At 34.3% G+C, this 24,686-nt stretch overlaps 1 protein-coding gene across 1 annotated transcript in view; it reads right to left on the minus strand.

Annotated features, from left to right (window-relative positions):
* RSRC1 (arginine and serine rich coiled-coil 1) overlaps positions 1-24,686 on the minus strand; it is a 411,838-nt gene that overhangs the window by 204,888 nt on the left and 182,264 nt on the right. The window contains exon 5 of the mRNA XM_044915060.1: positions 11,296-11,332. Coding sequence (XP_044770995.1) covers positions 11,296-11,332 — 37 coding nt within the window. The remainder of the gene's footprint in view (positions 1-11,295; positions 11,333-24,686) is intronic.

Genomic DNA, 24,686 nt, shown 5'->3' on the forward strand with positions numbered 1-24,686 from the left:
TCATATGCCAATTTACTTCTCTTTCAATTTCAAAACATACTCAATATTTGCAAGAGTAGGTGCTGAGGATACAAAGCTGAATATTCAATCACAAGGTATGGTCAGCAAAGAAATAAATTATACTATATGAAATGGTAAACACCAAGATTGAAGACTGCATTATATATCACTCAGTTACATCAAAATTTCAAATTTAAAAATGCTAGCCTATAATAAACCTGAAAAATATTTAAAGATGTCACATGTTCCTTTTCTAATTATTTTTATTTTTTGCAAATATCAAAGAGGGATTTTCTTTAATAAAGTAACCTATTCCTTCCTCTATTGATCACTGGAAATTTCAACCATAAACCAGTTCTTTCATTTACTATAATCGAGATAACCCAGAAGTGGCAATAAAACTAACTCTGCACTGACATCTTAAAATACAAATTATGTAGTCCTCAAACTTCCCCTATGAATGCTTGAAATAAAAATGGTAATAATAACTTCCAATATTTTGACAGATTTCCAGCAAGAACCAGATTCATGTCTATTTATGCACACTGTATCAGCACTAAACAAAAAGTGCAAGTTATAAAATATCATTCATACTGTGATTCCATTTTTATAAATAAACAAAAAGCTACATAATATATATGCATTTGTATATCTGGGAAGAGAAAAAGGTATAGAAGGATGGGTATAATTAACACTGGTTTAGTGGCAGAAAAGAGAAGATACATTTTTTTCTTTATCGGTTTTGACCAACTACAAAAACAATGTATTACTTTATAATTTTTTGAAGTTTATAATAAAATTTTTAAAAGGGAGAGAATGTAGGTAAAGGACAAAATTTTCTCACAATTCATTCTGATTAGAATTGATATATTGTTTGTAGCAATATGAAGTAATTTACATAATTAGAAAAGATTTTTTTCTTTATAATTATGATATACTTGTAGAAAGTCTTATGCTTCTATAAATTTTCACACACTATTCTAACACGTTATGAATAAAGAGAAAATGAAAGAAGTGAAACAGAGAGGTTATGTGCATTACTGGAGGTCACACAGTAAAATCATATTCTCCTGGCCTCCTTGTGCTGTGCTATTCCTAAAATAAATAGGCTGTGTATGTTAAAGTTAAATACATATGTTATGATTCTGTGGCAAATGGTAATGAGCATGGCCAAAGATACCACTGTAGCAAAGACATTCTCCATCTTAACTCCTAATGCTTTGATGGGAGAAACAGAAAATAACAACCCTGTTGCCTCTGCTGCTAGCTCTCTCTCTGCAATTACAGATAGATCCTGAGAAAGTCATGAAATAACCACCAGGTACCTGGTAGGATTTCCTGCAATGAAGCAGAACCTATAGTGTCTTAAACTATAGTACAAAAAACAAACAAACAAAACAAGAATACAATATTCAGTTATTCTGGTGGTTTCAGGAGAGCCTGACTTTTGGACTCTTGAGTAATGGGAAGCCAGGGTAAGGGGTGATTTAATGCACTTGGAATATTTAGTTTTACTCTACAAAGCTTTAATAAGCATATGTGCATATAACTCAGAAAATGAATTTTATCTAGATTAAACATAAATCTGAGACTATTAGTAATATCATCAAAACTGCAGGGCATCTTTTTCATCTATTTTCTTTTTTTTTAACGCTAACTGGCCACCATTTTCTCCTGGGACCGCTATGTCTTAAAAATGCAACAACAGATCTTTCTTTGGAAGAGAGGAGATGGAGGGAGCATAGAAAATGGGCCCAAGTTCATGCTGTCTGGATAACTGGGTAATATTTACTAATCATTCACTGAAGAAGCAATTTTTAATAAACTTGTAACTGACCAAAACATGTCAGAGAAATGGATCACTGACAATGGCACTGTTTCCAACTGGAATGTGAGCCAGTCCCCAGATTTAAGACCTGTAAACTGCCTAAGAAATCATGACAGTAATAGGACATTAACATTTAATCCATATTAAAGGTATTTTAATTTGCACACATTCATCAGACACACTTCTTTGTTAAAAGGAAAGAGAGAAAGATTTATGAAATTGATCTTCCAAAAAGAAAAACTTCATGCTGTTTTATCTCATGATCACAGTTTGAGGTAAGTATTGGTTTTAATATGCACATTTACCCTAAACCTCAAATATATATTGGCTTAGGTGAGAAAAATAAATTAAAATGCTAGGAGGAGAGGGATCTAGTATGTTGAAGTCCTTATATGAGGCAATAAATATTTTTCAACAGTGTTTAATAATAAATATATAGACTATATGAGTAATGTCAGTGCATTTTGAGATGACTATATTCTCAAACTCATTTGGACAAATGTCAAAACATTTTTTTCAGAACACAGTGGGAAAATATTAAAATAAAACAGATATTTAAAATGTAACAGATGAAAGACAAGTGATTTTAGAATAGGTTTATAACTTCTGTTCAAATTTTTTAGTTCATGTTGTATATCAACTGAATCCTCAAAAGTATGACAGTACTACATTAACTATGTTTATTCTTGTATTAAAAAATTATTAGTCTGTGAACTAAAATACAGCAGTTTTATTTGCAAGTTCTATGCAAAATAGCCTAAAACAAAGAGAAAAGGGCTTTTATTAGAACCAGTAGTGTTACTGATGAGCACCTAATAGCTAGCAATGGGCCCGCCTACATTTCTGGCAAGCAACAACTATATTTTACAAACCACTGATGGACTAAACAAGCTATTAATGACAGTTGCTTTTCAACACTTAAAATGGTCAGACTGTGTTACCTGACCACAAGGACAAGTAGGTCATCACTCTCAAATGTTATACAATATAAGAAACATAAATGAGACCTCTGTGGGGAAAAAAACCCACAGGTATGGCTCCAGAGTTCTTCTGCTATTCAACTATTAACAGAAAGCAAATCCCACTTAAAGTTGTAAACACTTGTAACCCTTTTTACTAAAAGATTTATCATCACTTATTTAATTTTCCACCTAAGACTGAATAAGGTATTATTAGTCCTAGAGTCCAGCTTTAGCCCTGATAGATACAACTTAACATCTGGAATCAAATCCCTCTGTTACTCTTGCAGAGTTAGACGACGAATTTTTTGTTCTTGTATAAACCTGTAGGTGTCCATCTGTCTGGGCTTATGAACACCCAACCAATCATTCATAGGCTGCAAAATCATATTCAATGGGTACAGGGGGAAGGATCTCAATTTTTCATCATATGCAGAAGACCTTGTCTTCTAAAAGACAGAACACATGTCTTTTAAGTCAATGCCTTTCAATGTACCTTTCTTCCTTGTGGTTGCTGGACCAGCAGCATTAGCCTCACTTGGGAACTTGCTAAATGAAGAATCTCAAGTCCCACCCTGGACCCAGAGAATCAGAACCTGAGTTTAAACAATATCCCCAGGCGACTCATAAGCACATTAAAGAGAGTGAAGCAATGACCTAAATCACCCCTCCCCACCCTACCTCCAATTATTTGACTTTTCAGAAAAGTGTACAAGGGGAACCTTAGAAACATCATACTGATCAGGATAATTCACTTCATTCCCTGCCAAAGGAAGCATGGCACAGCAGTCCTTTCAAGCTGGAAACAAACTCATGTTTGTTGTTTGAAAGAAACAACTCACAAACTATTTTGGCCTAAAAAAGTGACAATTTTTCACATAACTTAGCCTAATGTATTCTGATCTCAATCCCTCTTCCAAGAGGAGAGGATAGCATTATTTTTATAGGTTGCTAATAAAACAACAATAGCTATATTGTAATCAAATGACAAGGCTCTAGCTCCTGTATGTTTTCATAATTATAAAGATTAAAATGCACCAAATCCCAATTGACTGCATTAAAAACACTCTAAAAAGTAAATGTTTTAGTCCCCATTTAGTAGTTCAATAAGGGTTACTACTCACTATATTATCTAGAATTTTAAAACATAAGATCGTAGAAAAATGCGAAGTCAGGTTCCTTTGATGTAACAGAGGGGAACTTAGAGTTAATTTTCTACACCTTTAGAGCATCATTAATAATTAAAAAAAAAAAAAGTCAGGAGCAACATCACCACCTAATAACTACCCACCTCCGTTCCTTCAACCCTTCTGTGTTACTGGGGTCCTATCTGAAGGTCTTTAATTTGTATATGATTCTTCCAAATAAAATGTATTATTTAAGTTCATTATAAAATCTAAGCACAACATGATAAGCAGTGTATTCACTCATTTTCTCTAAGTCTTTAAATAGATACGGGCACCGAGCTCTTTGAGATGTTTGTGTTTAATTCTGCTGACAATTCCTGTAGGATTCCCGCAGTAGAACTACTCAGGATTCAAGGTCTGCTCAACATTGATTTCCAACATTTTCCATTATGAGTTTCTCTTTGAGGTAAAAATGTTCATACAGCCCTCCCCATCCCTGAGAGTAGTCATAAATTTAGTACATAACTGGAAGCACAAACAAAAATTATCCCCAGAAAAACAAAGTATAACGCTAAAATGCCAAAAGAGCACACACAGATCTAGGCTTTGGTTGTTACCACAGCACCAGCTAGAGGGAAGGGACTTGAAAGTGAGTGGGACCAAAAGGGCAGTCTTGGGAAGTATTGCTCTGGGAGAAAATCAGATAAATACATGACAGTGACAAGAAAGAAGAAAGTAAGAAGAAACAAATGGCTAAACAGAAATAAGACATGCCAACCCCTTCATCCCTGCCACACTCACCATCATCCATTAAAGAAACCACATTTGCTTTACTGCAGAAGCAGGTACCCTTGAACTAGGAACCATGTCTACAAAATGTCTAGAACTTATAAAAGAAGGAAGGAAAGGAGGGAAAGAAATAAAATCACCTCCCCATAAAGCTACTGTAAGAAGTAGTAAACAGAAAACGCAAATCAAAACATTTCAAGAAATGAAAATTCTCCCCTCAAAATCAACCCAAAGCACAAGGCTTTTTTGGACAAATAACAATAAGAAAACCTAGAATCAGATATTCAAAAAATAAGAACAGATATAGAAGAAAAATATTTCAGAAATGAATAAATTAGAATGTGTCCAAGGAAGAATAAACTTGAATGAAAATTTAATAAGAAATATTATATGAAAGCAGGCAAACTACTTCTCAGTTGTTTGAAAACAAAGTAAAGTAGTAAAAAGAGTCAAAGACAGATTATGAAATAGAAGATGAGCCAAGATTTTATATGTAATTATATAGAAACACATATATAACTGGAGTCTCTGAGGAAGAAAACAAAACAATGGAATGGAATTAAGATTTAATACTATAATCCAAAAACAATTATTTCCAGGAATAAGAAAGCTTAAGTCTACATATGAAAAAGCCCAGAAAAATTAGCCAGAAACATCCAACTTTGAGAATCATTCTAGTAAAATAAGAACAATGAAAAAAATGGCAATGCCTCAAGGCAAAAAAAAAAAAAAATCAAATTATACATAAGGGTAAGAAAATAAGGCTAGTGCCACAAATATCAAGAGCAGAATAATGTTTTCCAGAAAGCCAAGGGGAAAAACTGTAAGCCAAGGATTTTATGTCCAGTCAAGCTGTTGTACTCAAGTAGCAAAACTACAGAAAAATAGCAATGTGCTAGATTTCAAGGAATACTGTACACAGCAGGCTGTCCTGAGGAATATACTAGCGGGTGAGTTGTACACAAACAGGAGATGATTGGGGAAATATCAGTAAACAAGTTGATGGTAAATATTTAATATAGTTAATTTTAAAGGTGATTCTAAAAAAGGGTGACAGCATGGATAGAAGAACAGTATGTAAACATCATATATTCCAACAGAGTAGCAAGAATACAACAAGAAGAAATGGGAGGAAAAGGGGGAAAGCAAAGTACAGTAACAGCACTGGCTATCACAAAGGTTAACAGCTGGGAATCGAGGGATTCCCCTGAAAAGATTAAGTAGGAATGAGGCGGAAGAAAGCACTATGCATTATAAAAGATATAAATACAAAGGTAACCACTAGAACAAAAATGCAAGCCTCCCTAAATTTCATAATAATAATAATAATAATAATAATAATAGCTCTTCAGAGACAATTCTCCATAGGTTCTGCACATCTATTATCAGCCAATAGCCTTTCTTCAGAACTATCTTTTCAAGGGGCACCTGGGTGGCTCAGATGGTTCAGCATCTGCCTTTGGCTCAGGTCATGATCCCGGGGTCCTGGGATCGAGTCCTGCGTTGGGCTCCCTGCTCAGCTGGGAGCCTGTTTCTCCCTCTCCCTCTGCCATTCCCTCCACTTGTGCTCTCTGGTTCTCTCTCTATGTCAAATAAATAAATAAAATCTTCAAAAAACAAAAAAAGGACTATCTTTTCAAATATAACAAACAGTCTTGGAAGATAAAGAATTGCCCCCTGGACCAGAAGGCAGTTTTGTTACCAAATTAGGATACTAAAGATAGTATCTTTCTCTTAGGGAAAGTTTGGGCTAATTTTCTGTCAGCTCCTTAAAGAACAGAGTCCCTCAGCTATGACACAAACCCACTGGGTATGCAGCATCACCACATGGAAACTGCAGGTCACAGGGAATCTACATAACTATGTAGTGCCACCTTTGGTTAGTAATAAAGAGCTTTGTTTCTGACCCAGAAATCTCATGTCTCTTGCCAGCATCTATTAAAGTACGGGCAGGCATACAAATAGGCTAAAATCTCAGACCCTTAATAAAGAAGACACAGACAAAGAGAGAAAGAAACACAGTAAATATAGCAATACAGTAATTAGGGAGGGATTTCCAGGAGAGGAAAAAGCAAAGTACATAAAAGTATTTATAATATGCTATATTTTATAAGATAGAGGAAATAGGAATAATACACATGTATACATATACATATATATATATATATATATATACTTAATTATACAAGAAGATGCACAGGAAGCATAAATCCAGAAGTTAAGAAAATTGGCTACCTACAAACGACAGAGGAGAACAAGCTAGAAAGGAAGTGAATGACACCTTTCTGAGAGATGTACTGTGTATAATATTTTGGCTTTGTATAATATTTTGACTTTTGGAAGCATGTTAACATACAGATATCCAAACATATAATTAAATCAACAAGAATGGGGACAAGGGCACCTAAAGCTGAATACAAACAGAAACAAATGCATGCAACCATATTTCAAATGAATTAGCTAACTACAATCAAGGGGGAAAAGAACTCCTGAATAAATTTGAAATAAACTTTAATAAACTCTTGAAATAAATCTTGAACTTTATTAAGTTTTATTTTTCATAAGGTATGGTTGTAGCAATTGTGAAACTATTTTACATGTATTATATAATTAGGCAAATGGGTAAATGTATTGGTGTTGTTAGGAGTCACAGTTCTCTCACTTTGAATGAAGGAAAATACAAATGTGAAATGGGGAACAACAAGGAAGAATTCTGTGGTTTGGATTGAAGCTGGAGGTGTTAGTATGACTCATAATTTCTTAAAAATACCTAACTATCTAAGTATCTAAGTCTTAAGTATCTACCTACCTACCCACCCACCTATTTATCTAATCTAGGACTGAAAAGTCCTAGAAGTAATGAAATCCCAGAGACAGTGGACATATCACATGTCCAGACCTTGATTCATAAATACCATTTTCCTCTAAAATTAAATGAAATGATTTGAAGAAATAGCTGATTCCATGAGTAGGACAGGGAAGGTTTCAAATGAGCCTGGAACATCTTGTTGTGCCAGAAAATAAGGAGGTGCTTTAAGAAAAGATGCGGTATGTAGAAACAAGCCAAAAGCCATCTTGAAAGGATACTCCCTGGACAAATCTTGGACAATTTGAGTTTCAAAATAAGTAAGAAAAGTAAAAAATCCATGAGTCCTTGCTTACAATAAATAGATAAAACAAGAAATAAGGGTGGGCTCTTCTTTAAAATAGAATGCTGGCTACTAAATCTGGGAGGGAGTGGTGGAGTAGGAAAATCTCCATTTACAATCAGGCAAGAATCACCAATGGATGATGGAGCACCAACCTTCAAAGACCCTGTTTAGAACTTTCAACAGACAAAGGCTTTATGGGTAAGAGACAAGTTTGTGAAAAGAAAATTACAATAGCATTGGGCAGTAGAGTAAAAATTTAAGCTAAGAATGACAAGCTGGACATAGAAAAAAAGAAATGATAGAACAAAGGCTAATCAAGAGTTTGAGACATTGTGACAAATAAATGAGATCAGCCCTTGGAGAGGTTCCACGGGAATACAGTCCACTTATCCCACCCTTTTTGCTATCCACACCTGCTTTTTCCTTTCTAAGGGTTACAGGTAACTATATACCAAGAAGAGCCCATAAACAGAATACAAAGGCAGTATATACAACTATGCTATGTGTGTGTCCTTGTGGCAAGTATAACATGCTGCATATGTCATTTTTCTTAGCTTATTTATTTTTATTTTTTTATTTTTAGAAGATTTTACTAAATTAATCAATCTCTACACCCAAAGTGGGGTTTGAACCTACAACCCCAAGATCAAGAGTCACACGCTCCAGCAACTGAGTCAGCCAGATGCTCCTTTCTTAGCTTATTTAAATTTATACTTGCTTTGGGTGCCTGGGTGGCTCAGTTGGTTAAGCGACTGCCTTCGGCTCAGGTCATGATCCTGGAGTCCCGGCATCGAGTCCCGCATCGGGCTCCCTGCTTGGCGGGGAGCCTGCTTCTCCCTCTGACCCTCCCCCCTCTCATGTGCTCTCTCTTATTCTCTCTCTCTCAAATAAATAAATAAAATCTTTAAAAAAAAAATTTATACTTGCTTTTACCCTTAGAACAATGTTAATTCTCTATGATAATTCAAGTAAATTTGAAAAAAACAAAGACTGAAGGATAATAAAAAGAAATTAATTCCACATGTGTGGGATGTTAATTTTACACCATATATTTTTAAAGATCAATCTATTAGAAACTATAATTCTAATTGTATTTAGCTACACAGCCAATTCAAAGAAGGTCTAGATGTGCTAGAAGGCAAGGGCTCTAAGTATCTGCTCAGCTGGAAACTGGAGAGACACAATCCTAAGGAGCCTGTAGCTGTTAGACAGACAGGTTTCATTAATGCTCAAACAATAAATTCTTGAGTTCACTTCCCTCTAGGCAGTTGTGAAGACTATCACTGACTTTACTGGACAATAGTGCATAAGGCAGTATGATCTGTATATATGTGTATATATAGGATATTATGTTATATATTCATATATTCATGTTATTGCAAATATTTCAGTGTGTCAATTTTACAATGTCAACCTATACAGTCTTTTGAACAACCTAGATAAAATGCATTAAAACCATCCACTTCCCACTACCTGTTGTACTGATCCTAGCTCTCTCATCCCTAAAATGCATTATCTTTGAAATATATTTGATGTATATGACCCAGATAAAAATGAAATATAACTTAGGGTCAAGAACAGAAAAGAATAATTAACAATTACTCTTGACTTTAATAAGTAGATATGCTTGATCAAAGGTTTCAAATATTTTTAGTTGGAAAACTTTCTTCAACTAAACTCTTATTTTAAAAATTTATAAAATAACTAAAAGTGGAACTACTCCGATTAAAGTGGGTAGTGACAGTCTGGAGTGCCACCTGCTTTGGGGAGCCTTCCTGGCAGCCCAAGGCAGTTAGAAAACCAGTGCTGAATAAGATTATAAGTAGAGTATAAATGTATTAAAAAGTCACTGTAAATGAGTTCATACTAGTAAATATTAAAAATATAAATTTTAAACTAAAAAAATTTGGTCCATTATTATTTACTGAGGAATATGAAACAAGTGAAAATGAAGTCTTTTTAATAAATAATAATTTAGGGTGCCTGGGTGGCTCAGTTGGTTAAGCAACTGCCTTCGGCTCAGGTCATGATCCTGGAGTCCTGGGATCGAGTCCCGCATCCGGCTCCCTGCTCGGCAGGGAGTCTGCTTCTCCCTCTGGCCCTCCCCCCTCTCATGTGCTCTCTCTCATTCTCTCTCTCTCAAATAAATAAATAGAATCTTAAAAAAAAAAAAAACAATAATTTATAAGTATAAAAGACAGCTCATTTTGGCACAATGGTAGCTGTTCTTCCTTATTATAAGCCCCCAATTGATACTGGAATTTGATGTTTTAGATTAACATTTTTATTCTAATGTCCATATGTCCTAAATATATTATGCCACTAAGAAGTGACAAACAGGGATTCAGGAAATAATTTCTAATAATGAGAATAACAATGTAATTCATTTACTTCTAATCTAGACGAATATATAGTTCAAATATTCTAACTAGGTTGTTATATATTGCTTTTAATAATGAATTTGTATTTTTTAGGATCATTTTTTAAAAGTCTGGGTTTCCTCAGTTTCCTTTATGGTAAGGAAAACCAAAAATCCCTTCTAACTCTAAAACTACTGTAAGGCAAAGTGAAGCTGCCTCTTGCTACTGTTTGCTTTTGTGGGAGCAAACAAAAGCACATTAATAGTTAACAAAGCTACAATATGATATACGAATGAAGTCTTACATTAAAAAAGTACTTAGATTGTATTTACAAAAGAATCTCTATCATTAATTATTCAACATTTGGATCTGACCAGAAACCATAGCATGACTTTATAATGCTCTGTTTAAATGAACTACTTAATGTTGTAATGAACACTCAATGCAGGAAGCTAAATGAATTTTGGACCTGGTATAACGAACACTTTTTCTAATTTCTTGATCAATGGACAGATTTTAATGTTAAGTCAGTTTGAATTTCATTTGTACTTGAAAAATGTTTACTTAAACCAAAAATTTTGCATCTCAATTATTTTATATTCTAAAACTGAATGTAGTTTAAACCAATGCATTATTCATAAAGCAAAGACATCAGGAAAAACAAAGCTGTGCCCTTCTTTCAAAGCCGTTAAATTGCTAAAACATACCATATTTATGCATGCAATATTTGATTGTGTTTTTTTTAAAACACCAGCTTGTTTTTGTCAAATCAAGATATGCCAAAAATTCTACACCAAACATTTTTGTTTATAATTAAAGCAATCATCAATCCAAGGATTGTCATCCATTTTATTTCATCTCTACATCAAAAAAAAAAAGTAATTTTAAAAAAATTTTAAATTCCCTTGAAATGATAAGATAAATGAAAATGTAAGTGCCTTCACATAACAACAGTAAGCTGACCCTTTGGGAAATGGTTGACTTTCTCAATACAAGGTATTCAAAGCTCATTCAAAAGTGTTCATTTAGAATGCAGATATCAAAGATGATGCAAATGTTCAAGAGAAAATTAGAACTTACCAGATGTTCTAATCCAGCTTTGATGTTTCCAGATTCCCTAAAATAGACGAATAAAAGTTCTAAATAGTTGCTAAACAGTTGTCTATCATAATTTACATTTACCTCAAATGCATTTTATAAATCCTTATGATTTTTTCATATTATCTTCACTTAATGTTCACAATAACACTGTTTTTAAGGACAAAACAATTTCCACCAAAAGGAAACAGATAATTTATTTACATCTAATAATATTACCACTAAAATTGGGATTCTACTAACAGACTGTTTCAGATTTTTCAAAGTCAGCAGAGAACAAAAGGAAGTCTAGTGTACTATTATTTTACTATTCACACAATATCTATTTCACATTAGCTTTTTCATTAGAGTTTATGTTTTCTCCAACATTTATTACAAAAATTTCATACAGATTCTATCTACCATCTAGATTCTACTATTGACATTTTACTATATTTGCTTTATCAAATATCCATCCACCAATGATTGCATTTTATATAAAAAATATATACATAAAGAATATGTTTGTGACTATATAAGTAACTACATCTTAACAAATTTTTCCTTGACATTAATTTTATCAACTTAGCGCACACTATAAATCAGGACCTAAGATTGTTGTAATATTAAAAAACAAAATATCTCCAATGAAGACACAAACATCAAATATCATGATACATTTTAAGTACTTAATTCTTGCTTTTCACTGTAAAAAAAGACGGCTGATGGAACTAAAAAAACAAATAACTATGTCAGTAGCAAAGATAATTTAAATATGCATTTGGCAAAATGTGGCAAATAGTTTATTTTTCCCCTAATTTTGGTTCTTATTAATTTAGTAGTGACAAATGGACTTAAAATTCCCTCACTCAGACCAAGTAGTATTTTAATTTCATCACAAATACCAAGCCTTGTATTTTTAACATGAAAGTATACTTCTACCACATTGCAGAGAATAATTATGAAACATCCAAGAACAGTATTGCATTCATGATATTTAATCTTTCCCTCACACCTCTTTCTTTCTCTAAAGGAGCCCCAAGTTTACTTTTCTTCTATTTCTGTCTCCAATTTTCACTGCCCAAAATATACTTCTCTGTTTCCTTTGTCTTGCTACACCATCTTTCCAAATCTCCCTATCGTTTTCCCTTTCAGATGTGCTGCCTGAAAACTACATTTCCAACTTTTGCTCTCACTGCCCAGTCTGGTATACTGGGAATAAATTCCAACATCTACTGATCAGCACTCATCTTTAGCCATTCTCTTCTCTACTTTCTGCTCTGGCAATCTTAGCAATACTATATATTCAATACTTGAAAATTTAAGGATTTCTGAAACTCATTCTCTGGATGCAGTCTTAATGACAAATGACAGGAATAAACTGTAACAAGGAATTAGAAAGGCTAATGGGTACATAAATAATTTTTAATTTACTACAAATTTAATGCATTTCCTGGAGCTAGAAGTCAAATAAATCTTTAAGTTTTCACAAGGACATTCTCATATAGTCACCACGTAATTTAAAATTTAAACAAAAAAAAAATGCATATAGTGAAACATCAGACAGTGCCATGCACGTGTGTGTGCACTACAGTACAATCGAGTCTTCCTCCCATCACTGACTCCCTGTTCTCAACCAGATATTAGCTCTTTGTTTGTCCTTCTAAAGATATTCCGTGTGTGTGTGGGTCTGTGTGCACATGCGTCTTTCTCCTCCTGTTTTTTTTTTTTTTAAACCCAAACAGAAGCACACTACATTCACTGTTTTGTCCCTTCATTTGGCAATCTAACTCATAGTTTGCACTATATAATACGAATCTACATCTTCCCTCCCCATGGCTACCTTGTCACATCATGGTTCTTATTAGAAAATAATACTGCAGTATAAAAGAACAAAAATGCTCAGATTCAAAGTACAAGTCCATAATTTGAGACCACTAGAATTAGACATGCTTCATCAGAATATTTTGGATTTTAGAAAGGTAGTAAGACATACTATGCTGTATGCCATGAATATTGGCAGCAAGCTTTGAAGCAGCATCTCATCATCATACACAACAATAATTCTGAAAGCAACATGAATGTCCACACAAAATGGGATAAACAAAGACTATGAATAACTTCATTTCAGGGTTAGTTTTGCTATCAATTGAGTTTGCCACAAACTTAGGGAAAATCCCCCAGTTTTTTCAGCTATTTGTATTTTGGAATCAAGGATAACAATCTGTTCTTTAAAAAAAAAAAGGCTGGTTGGACTATTGCTTTGTTATATTTTCAAGTGATTCTTTAAATTAAATGATATTTAGGAAATAGGCATTTTGAATGGTATGCAGGAAAGCCACATCATCCTTGACACAGGCCCTTTCCTCCACTACCAAATGTAAACAAATGTATTCAACCACAGAGTCTTGGCGACCGAACATCCATAATTATCATTTAGAATTAGCCACTTCTGTCTTCACAGCTACTACTTTAGGTCATCATCTTTTCTCTCCCAGGCTACTACAAAGCCTCCTAATGGGTCCCAATGGCTCTTGCCTTGCCCCATGTTAACTTATTCTCTATAATACAGCAAGATCTTCCTACAATATACACCTGATCGTGTCATTTCCTTTTCAAAATACACAATATCCTACTACACTCCATTTTATTCATTCCCTGTTATATTGCCAAAATGTGACAGCAATAGCCATAAGAAATTAACCTGGCTTCCCTCACTACTGAACCACTTGCTCTCTATCTGAAATGCTCCTTTTCTCCCAGCCTCCTCTAGTCTTTCCTCACCTAGCTTACAAACAAAATCAAAATGCAACAAAAACAAAACATCCTTCAGGACTCAACCCATACGGGAAAGGAAACCTCCTCCCTTCCTCACAAATGAACTAATCAACTCTTCCCATGTGTTCTCATCACATAGTTTATCATACTTTATTATAAATACCTAATTACTTTCCCAATGACCCCACTAAAATGAAAATTCCTTGAGAACGTGGATTATATCTTTAAAATTTTTATATCCCAACACCCAATACAGTGCCTGCATCAGAGTATGTATTCAACTAATAAGGGTCTGACATCTAAACGTGAAGAAAATCAGTAGCAACCAGTTCAGGTCTCTGACTGGTCCTCCCCAGGCCCACTCTCTCTCCAGACCACACGAAGAGCAAGGCAACTCCAACAGCAAGTGGTTGTTTGGGAGGGTAGTATTGGGGGTTGTGTGTACATATGTGGTGTGTGGAGTATGAGGACACAGTGGAAAACGTGGTTGATTCAGGCCAGAGTCCAATACTAGAGGCTTTCCACTATAGTTTTTAAATTGTCCCAGAGAAGCACAAGCCAGATCCTCGACTTTTATCTCTCTCCTTAGATTAAAGTTACTAGCCAAGGCAGCTGAATGTTGCAAATAAATAAAAGAGAAGTCCACAGGAAGACCTCTGAGGTGAATAAGCACAGGAATAAAAAACAACAAATGGAGCAACCTCATCCAGAGGAAAAAAAATAGATTGAGCAAGAACATACTATAAGCGTAACACCTTTAAAGAGAAAAGATTTTTAGAAATTTAATACAAAAAAAAACCAGTTATGAAGAGGAATCAATATGAGATAGCAGGTATTAAAAATACAGTAGTTTGAAATAAAGAACTGAGAGCCTGAATTGAAAGCACAATAGCTACAGACTGAGAATAAATTGGTGAGCTGGAACACTGGGTGGAACTCTCCCAGAAGGCATAGGAAAGGGATGAAAAGACAGAACAAACAAGAGATGAAGTTAAGAAGAGGAATAGAAGTGTGAACATCTAATAATGGGAACCCTAGAAGGAAAACAAAGACAAAACAGAAGAGAATAAATATCTGAAGAAATAATAACAAAAAATTCCCAGATACAGAATTATTCAAATCTTAGACTGAAAGGGTACACAGAGCAGTGAACAGGTTAAATGAAAATCCACAGCAAAGCATAATATAAGGATTATTAAGAGTGTTACAGATCAAGAGCAAAGGCTAAAAGCTTCTAGAATGAACAAGCATACCCCTCCATACAGGAAGAATAACACTGACATCAAACTTCTCAACATTAATGCTAGAGTATAAGATATGTAGTATGAACTTCCAAGATAAAGTGTTAAAGGAATAGGACTGTGAACCTAGAATTTATATATAGCTAATAAATTTTTAAAGAGAAGGAAAAATAAATTCTCAGCATACAGGGTCGCAGGAAATTCACCACAGAAAGACATTATTTGAAAGAAGTTCTGACGAATGCAATGCAATAAGAAGAGAAATAAATTCAGGACCAGATAAAGCGAGTAAGGTTGACTTAGAACGTAATTATTATAATCTAAACAATTAGTAACTAAAAAGAAAACTAAAGAAATTTCACCCACAAGTGATATAGAATTAAAATGCCAGAGAAGATTCTCAGGTTGGGTAAGAAACAAAATCCAGTAATGAGTCATTTACAGAGATACATTAAACAAAAGGATTCAGAAAAATTTACAAAAAAGGGATAGTAAAAGATATAACCAGGCAAATTTGAACCAAAAGAAAACTGGGGTGGTAAGTTTAATGACGAAATATATTTAAGCCACTCTCCCATCCAAAGAACATACATACATACACATTTTTTCAGAGAGAGAGATATATATAAAATGATATTCTATTCTAGTGTAAGATACAATAGATCAAGAAATTTTTATGTATATCCAGAAGGTTTGCATATTCCTAAAATGTAATATGTATCATAGTTTGGGAGACCAAAGTTTCAGCAAGTTTTTCATGAAAATCAGTTTTCTTTAGTTTTACTTTGGGCAGAAAGACAAGGAAGAGGGGCCATCTCAAATAAAGCATCAGGAGAACATAAACGCTACACAAGACAGCATGATATACAACCCTGGTTCTAGAGGCAGAACACCTAAACTCAAATTTAAGCTGTACTACAAAATAGCTGCATGAGCTTGTTAATAACCCAACTTCTCTGAGCTAAGACTGTCCACCAATGATGTGAAAAAAGAAGATAATGTATATGAAGGAAATACAATAAATACAAAAAACTGTAATGTGCTATAGAAATCTGTTATTATAATAGATATTTAAATACAAAAGTCTTAAAGTGGCTATTTTTTTAAATAGAGAGGCAAGATCCAAGAGACATTGACAGAGAGAGGGATCTTGCAACAAATGGTATAAAGCCTGTCCTCTTTAGTGGTCTGTCTCTTGGGTTGTCCCTGTCATGACTTCATCAATATTTGTGCAACTCCTTTTGCCCTGTGCTGAAAGCAGACTTAATTCAATTATAGGTCTCAAAACTGATAAAATGGTCTTGAAGTGGAAAATGGGAAGAAATTATTGGCAAATGAATAAAGATTTGTATCGAACTAACACACAGGAGTACAGCAGGTCTTTTTTTAATCATTCCCTGTCTTAAATCTTCTGGGAACCACGAGTTTCCCTTCCCCTCATGCAGCACATCGATTTCTGAATTAGACTGCAATATTAAATAATTAATATACTTGCCATGATTGATGTTTTGCATTAGTTGAATATTAGGTTATCAATCAAAATCCACTTGGTTTAATGTAATAATATTGAAAAAGTGTCACAGGCTGTTCATCCAATTTGTAGTTGAGGCAGCACAGATAGTAATGCTGGCATTACACGAGGCTCTAAAGCAGGAAATGCAGTGGCTCAACATGTTATGAGGCAGACATTTTGAAACTACCTGGGACAAGGCTGAGGTTGTCCTAAATAAACCCCGTGGCACCTGTCAGTTTCAACGTTAGGTCTCTTTCCAGGAGAAAGATGCCATGCATCAATCATAACATGGCAGGCAAGAAAAATTTTAAAAAGAAGGATACTACTTTAACTTTGTGGCAAACATTTCATTATTTTGCCAAAGGAAGCATGTTCTAAATCCAGGAACTGTTGCTATGATAAAGCTTATATGCCCTTAGGAAATTTCCAAACAAATACACTAAGATTTTTAGAACTAGTCTTACTAGGAAGAGATCCATTTTTTGTTTGTTTTTCATATGGGAATATTAATATACCAAATTGATCATTCAGGTTTTATAATGGTCTAAGGGAATCAGGTCAAGGAGTCACAATTAACAATAGTACTTATTTTTTAAAAACTCTATTCCTCTGATGAAGGCATTCTCTTTCATTCTCAGTATTTTGCATGTATACTTGCAAAATATAAACTTTTTTTTTCCAAGAGCAAGCCAAAATCCAGTGGGTATTTAGTTATAAAATACTCAGAAACTATAATGAAGGTAACTAACTAAAGTAGCATTAAAGTATCATTTCACTGACCAAGTCTTTAAGAAATAAAAGATTAAATATATTTATAATCAGTAATGCATATGTATTATCCCATATAAAATGTGCACACACAGAAATTATGGAAAACAGGGTAACTCCTAAATAAAAAATTTTTACAGTTTTTTTTTTTTGGTCATGAACTAAGTATATTATTCACTTTTAAAAGCTTACTATGCTTCAGTTTCCTATAGCTGTAAGAGATTCTTATCAAAATTAATTTTTTATCATCTCTTTCATAAAGCAAAAATCTACGTGAGTTTGTTTTTTACATAATGGCAGACAAGGTTTTTTAAAGCCTGAGTTATAAATTATAAAAGTATCTATACCTCCCATCTCAAATAATCATTGATAAACTTTTACATGTATATGTTACGTACTATATGTTATTAATGAAAAATTTGGTAATATATAAATAAGAACATGGGTTCAAATTCCAACTCTACTACTTACTAAATAACTTTGTCAAGTTATAGATCTTCTCTAATTTTTCCATTCTTAAATTCAAATAAAGAATTAAAAAGATAATCAGCATATGTATGTATATATACATATATACACAGAAGTCACTCAGTAAATACTGATTCAGTATGACAGACTAATAATGAACCAGTTGACTGCACTCCACTTTCAAAACCAAGAATTAGCTTTTTAAATCACCTTAAAATTGGTTTCAACGGTAGTACCTATTAATGAAAGTCAGTCTACTTTTCACGTAACAGATACATATAAAAGGCTTAGCCCAATGGCTAGTAACCAATAAAAATACCATGTATATCCTGGCATAAGCACATTCTAATATCCTGATCGCTTTGAAAGGAGCAGAATGATAACATGTATTGAAAAAGTAAGCAAAAATAATTTCTCAATTATCTGATGCTTTTTACATTTTATTCCCAATAAGAAACAAACAGATGGGGTGCCTGGGCGGTTCAGTCGTTTAAGTGTCCAACTCTTGATTTCGGCTCAGGTCATGATTTCAGGGCCCTGAGATCAAGGCCCTGTGTAGGGCTCTGACTGGGCATGAAGCCTGATTAAGATTCTCTCCCTCTGCCCCTCCCCCCCCCTCAAAACCAACCAAACAAACCAAAGAAACATACAGAATATCAGCTCTAAGTTCCAAAAAGATCTTTCCGGAATTCTCAATTTCAACTTACCAGGTTTGGTTAGAATTCTCAGCATTTTTCTCCTGATTGGAGACTATCTTGCAAATCACTGGCTCTAAAGATATATTCTTATGTACCACAATTCAGAATGATAGTTTTCAGATATTTGTATTTTACAAGTAGATTTTTTATCTGACTATTATTTGCAATAAATTCTGCTTTAGAACTTACAAATCATTTGCACAAACAAATGTGGCACAGTTACTGAATTTTACATGTACTATTCTCTTTAGTTAGTTTATGAGTCTTTAGTTTATGAGTGATGGACATTAAGGAGGGCATGTGATATAATGAACACTGGGTATTACAGAAGACTGATGAATCACAGACCTGTACCTCTGAACCCAATAATACATTATATGCTAATTAAGTGAATTTAAATTAAAAAACAAACAAACTCCAGGACTGCGAGGGGGAAAAAAAAAAAAGAGTCTCGTTAGTTTTACAAATATTAGTGAGCATTCACTAACCATATTAAACAGCTAAGGACATATTATACACATTGAGCTTACTGCAATGAGAAGCTGAACACTTAAGTTGGTATACATCAATTAAGCCATTTATAGTCATTCAGGTAAACAGGTTCTGAAGTTAACGGAAATGGTTGACAAAGGAAAGAAAAGAGATTTCAATATTTTTGCAGTTGTGTTCTAGATAACAGTTTCCGAAGAAGACAGAGTGAGAAAATTCATCACCAATAGATCTGATCTAAAGAACTGCTAAACCAATGCTTCAGATACAAAGGAAATTATACTAGAAAGAGACCTGGAACATCAAGAATGAAAAACAAGAGGGCGCCTGGGTGGCTCAGTTGGTTAAGCGACTGCCTTCGGCTCAGGTCATGATCCTGGAGTCCCGGGATCGAGTCCCGCATCGGGCTCCCTGCTCGGCAGGGAGTCTGCTTCTCCCTCTGACCCTCCTCCCTCTCATGCTTTCTGTCTCTCATTCTCTCTGTCTCAAATAAATAAATAAAATTAAAAAAAAAAAAAAAGAATGAAAAACAAGAGAAATTTATTTACTGAGCACTCTTATACCTATCTCCACAATAAATTCTGAGTACTAGTATTAAGATATGATATCTATGCCTTAGATATTTAAAACAGTGTTGTCAAACCAAGACTATTAAATGAAATAGTTAATGTCCATGCCAGGCAGGGAAAATGCATGTGAACATGCTACCTATTTGCTATTTCTCACACGCAGGATTAACATTCATAATCAATAACAACCCTCTTTCCCACTGAGGCCAGACACAGCTCAAGGATCTTTCTCAACACTATACTCTAAGGAGTAATTGCCAATTGTCTTGAGTTAGCAAGTGAGATGCAACCCATTCACCACCATTCCCTTCAATCCATGTTCTTGACCCACCTCAAGTTCAGAAAAAGGAGAAACTGCCATATGTGTTAGAGTGGTTGGGAAATATTTCAAAGAGGTGGGTAATTTTAGCTGGATCCTGGAGGAATGACTGCATTTGAGCAGACCAGGTAAGTAGAAAAGAGGCAGGAAGAGAGAGCCCAAAGGCCCCACATAAGCTGATAGAGGTCAAGTAAGGTGAGTCGTCTGCCCAGAATAGGTACATGAAAAGTCTTTAATTTTATTTATTTTTTTAAAGATGTTATTTATTTTTGCAAGAGAGAGAGTGAGCACGAGAGAGCACGAGAGAGCACAAACGGGGGTGAGGGACAAAGGGAGAAGCAGACTCCCCACTGATCAGGGAGCCCGATGTGGGACTCGATCCCAGGACCTTGGGATCATGACCTGAGCCAAAGGCAGATGCTTAACTGACTGAGCCACCCAGGCACCCTGCCCTGTTAAGTCTTTAATTTTAAATAATTGTTATTTTGTATGTTTTCAGGGCCATCATGTACAATTGTGCATGTTGTTCATTATGGAGAAAAAAAAGGAAAAAAACCCTAATGGGCAGTGGCAGCTAAAAGCTCTATGCATCCAAGCAGTGAATCCTCGTGTAGTACTGCATCCACAGGAAGAAGGGACATCTTTTCCTAATATGCACAAACATATCATATGGGCTAGCAGTAGCCCTGCAAAAAAATAAATGCTGACTGTAGAAAAATTCAAAATCACATCTGGTTCTAATAAAGAAGAAAATAAAGATCACCCAAAATTCCATCAGCCAACATAATATCTTAATATGTTTAATTTTTTTCTCCATTCTTATGAATACACACAAATATACTTACCTTTTTCTTACAAAAATGGGATGATCGTTGATTTCTGCTACGTAGCTTCGATTATTTCACTACTTAATTATGTATTATAAACAGCTTCTCAGGTGCTAATAAATATATTTATATATAATATTTTTACTATTTACCTACTATTCTGCTCATAGATGTATAATAAGTCAACTTCTCCATTATTGTTGGACATTTGGTTTGTTTCAGATTTCTAACTCTAAATAAAACTGGGGTATAAAAATACAATAACATCATTAGATTTAAAAATCACTTATGAATTTTATGTAATGTTAATTTTACTTGGAGGAATGGGGTTAAATAATTTTTAAAAGGGGAAATAAATCAGTGCATTTCACCTCTAGTACTTAAATAATTTAAACATATATTTATTATATTTATATAAATATAAATTGTATTTAAACAATTGAAAGTTTGAAGTTTAAAGTTTCATTATCATTCATAATATTTTAAATTTAAATACAATTAAAAACAAACTTCTGCTTTCAAGAAAGTCCATTATAACATTGCATCCCAACAACTTCATAAAAGCAGTATCTATCTATATGGAATATAGAATCAATAATCCCAAATAAAAAGTAACATACATATAAATTTCTATTAATGTCTTCAGCTGAGAGAAAATGCGACATGAGTATATTTTTCCTGAGAAAAGCAAATTTTCAATAACTAGAAACTGATTATTCAATTCTTCAAGTATTAACATCTTTTGATGCTTTTTGTCTTCCTTGTGATGGTCTCCTACGTAACTACACTGATACTCTAGCAGGAAACAAAAAACTAAAGTGTGACTTTAAGCAGGTAAATACCTAATAGTGCTAGGAAATAAAACTCCTAAAATTCTTTCTTTGTTTAATGAATAAAAATAAATGACTCAGTCTAGAATTCAAGATTCTTGCTCAAATCAAACGATTTGGCATTTCCTAAAGACCTCTTTGCCTTTCCCAGCACTTAAATCTTTGATCACATTATTTGCCTAAGTAAACTGACCTTCTCATAAATTCTACCTCTGAGGAAATGAAACAGTATATGCCAAGCACTGTAGAGAGTGCTTTACATGAATTAGCTCATGTAATCCTTATAACTTAACTACAAAACAACTTAAATGAGATCACTGAGGCTGAGAGAAGTTAGGTAGATCACACAGTACACCCTCCCTGCTAGTAAAAGGTAGATTTTTTTTTAAAGATTTTATTTATCTATTTGACAGACAGAGACCTAGCGAGAGAGGGAACACAAGCAGGGGGAGTGGGAGTGAGAGAAGCAGGCTTCCCGCTGAGCAGGGAGCCTGATGCTTGGCTTGATCCCAGGACTCTGGGATCATGACCTGAGCCTAAGGCAGATGCTTAAGGACTGAGCCACCCAGGCGCCCCTAAAAGGGAGATCTGAAACCAAGCAGCCAGAGTTCATTGCCAAGTTTTAATCAAGAGAGAATTTATTACTGTCAATCTCTAAACAATGAAACAAGATTCTACAATATTCTCCTACTCCTTAATTGGCACCATGACTGGAAAGGAGGCTGCAAAGGGGTGAGGACTTAAGTAAAATGAACACTGACCCTTAATGATTGGCTAGTATTTGCCAGGTGCTGAGCCTTTTCATCTATTTATAATCACATTAAATTCTCACGATATTCACAAAAAGAAAAATATTAGAGCGCACAGATCAGCAAGATAAAACTAAGTGCCATTTTTCACCTAACAAACACAGATTAAAATGAATGATGTTTCCAGTGTTGGCAATGGTGTGTGGAATCAGGTACCCTCATATCCTACTGATGAGAGCAGAAAATAATACAAGTTTTCCAAAGGGCAATGGGAAAATGTTCAAATTCTCAATAATACACATTTGACCTAATGGTTCTACTTCTCTGGGTTTATCTCAGCAATACATGCAAAAGATATTAGTCTGTTGTATTTAATACAAAACAAAAAAACTGGGGAAAACTCAATGCCCAATAATGGCAAACTATGAAATAAAATATGATAATATCCACAGAACAGAAAAACATATAGCAATTAAAATTATGAGGTAGTTGCATATGTCCATGAAAATGTTCTTATGGCATATTAAGTTTTAAAAAAGAACATATTACAGAATTATATGTCAGAGTTGCTAAAAGAAAGTTATATACATACATTTGTACAGTGTCAGTACGTATGTGTATATATCTGTGTATAACTGGAAAGTTATAAACCAAAATGTCAACAGTAGTCAACAGTGGGATTCTGAGTGATGTTTATGTTCATTCTAATCCTCTTACGTGTTTTCTAAACTTTCTTCCATGAAAACACATTACTGTCAGTCCAATTAAAAAAATAAGTATTCAAAAAAAATCCCTACAGCTACTCTGAGGTGTATTATCCTCATTTTGTAGGGCTCTGCAGCTTAGGGCAAGAGAATGACTTGCTAAAATGGCCAAAATTGCTCTATCTGAATCCAAAGCTCACACTATTTTTTTTTTTTTAAAGATTTTATTTATTTATTTGAGACAGAGAGAAAGCATGAGGTGGGGAGGGTCAGAGGGAGAAGCAGACTCCTCGCTGAGCAAGGAGCCCGATGCGGGACTCGATCCCAGTACTCCAGGATCATGACCTGAGCCGAAGGCAGTCGCTTAACCAACTGAGCCACCCAGGTGCCCTTTTTTTTTTAACAATGGAAACACTACCTGCTGTTTTTAGATTAAAATAAGGCTAGATTTATATTCGGCCCACACTTTTCCTGTTCTATACACGCTTGTAAAACTTTCTCATAAATTATCTTTGTACACACCTGTTAACCTTCAGTGTTCTCTTTAAAGACTCAAGTCTACGATTTTGTTCATTTTTATACCAACTACAGTGTTTAATAATAATAGAATCTTCTAAATTCGGTACATGATTATATAAGATACCGACGAATTCAATTTAAAGTCAGAGAATGCGAAACTGGAACAGAGGTAACAAACATATTTATGCCCACAATGCATGAGACAAATGGAAATGGTGAACCTTTCAATAATTGATCCAAATTGGTCTAAGCTCTGCCATATTCCCTTCCTTCCCACTTTGTCTATATTAGTTTTGGTTCCCATCACTTTACACCAAGACTCTTCCAATACTCTTTTCCCTAACAATGTCTTCATACCCCAAGTTGATGTTTCTGTTTATAACATACAATATCTGCCTAATAGTTTTCCACTACTATCCAAAATGTACCTCTTCTCAGACCTGTTCATTATCACCTCCATGATTTTGTTCATGCATTTACCTAAAATGGTCATCTCTTCCTCACCACGCCTTTAAATTCTAAACATTTATTGTGCAAGAACCAACTCCCATTTCTGCTATGTTCATAATAATTTCATACATCTCTAAACTTACAGTCATTCCTTGACATTCAATGGATAAGTTCTAGGAACTCTGAAATGCCTTAGTTATGAAAGCAATAATGTATGTGAAGTGCTTAGGAGATTATACTTGGCATATACTACTAATTATTGTCAATATCATTATTACTATGCAGACACTCCATGAGCACTGCTCAATACATTATAACCAGAAGGAAACAAAGCCACTCTTGAGATATAATGCTGAGAAGTCAGCTGGCCTCACTTACCAGCTAAGTGAAAGGACTCCTGCACAACATCCTCACAGAACCTATGCTTTTAACATTATGCCAGAAGAAAATTACAAAACTCACATGCAGTGGG

The sequence above is a fragment of the Neomonachus schauinslandi genome, chromosome 1, assembly GCF_002201575.2.
Source record: "Neomonachus schauinslandi chromosome 1, ASM220157v2, whole genome shotgun sequence".
In the NCBI taxonomy this organism is placed as follows: Eukaryota; Metazoa; Chordata; class Mammalia; order Carnivora; family Phocidae; genus Neomonachus; species Neomonachus schauinslandi.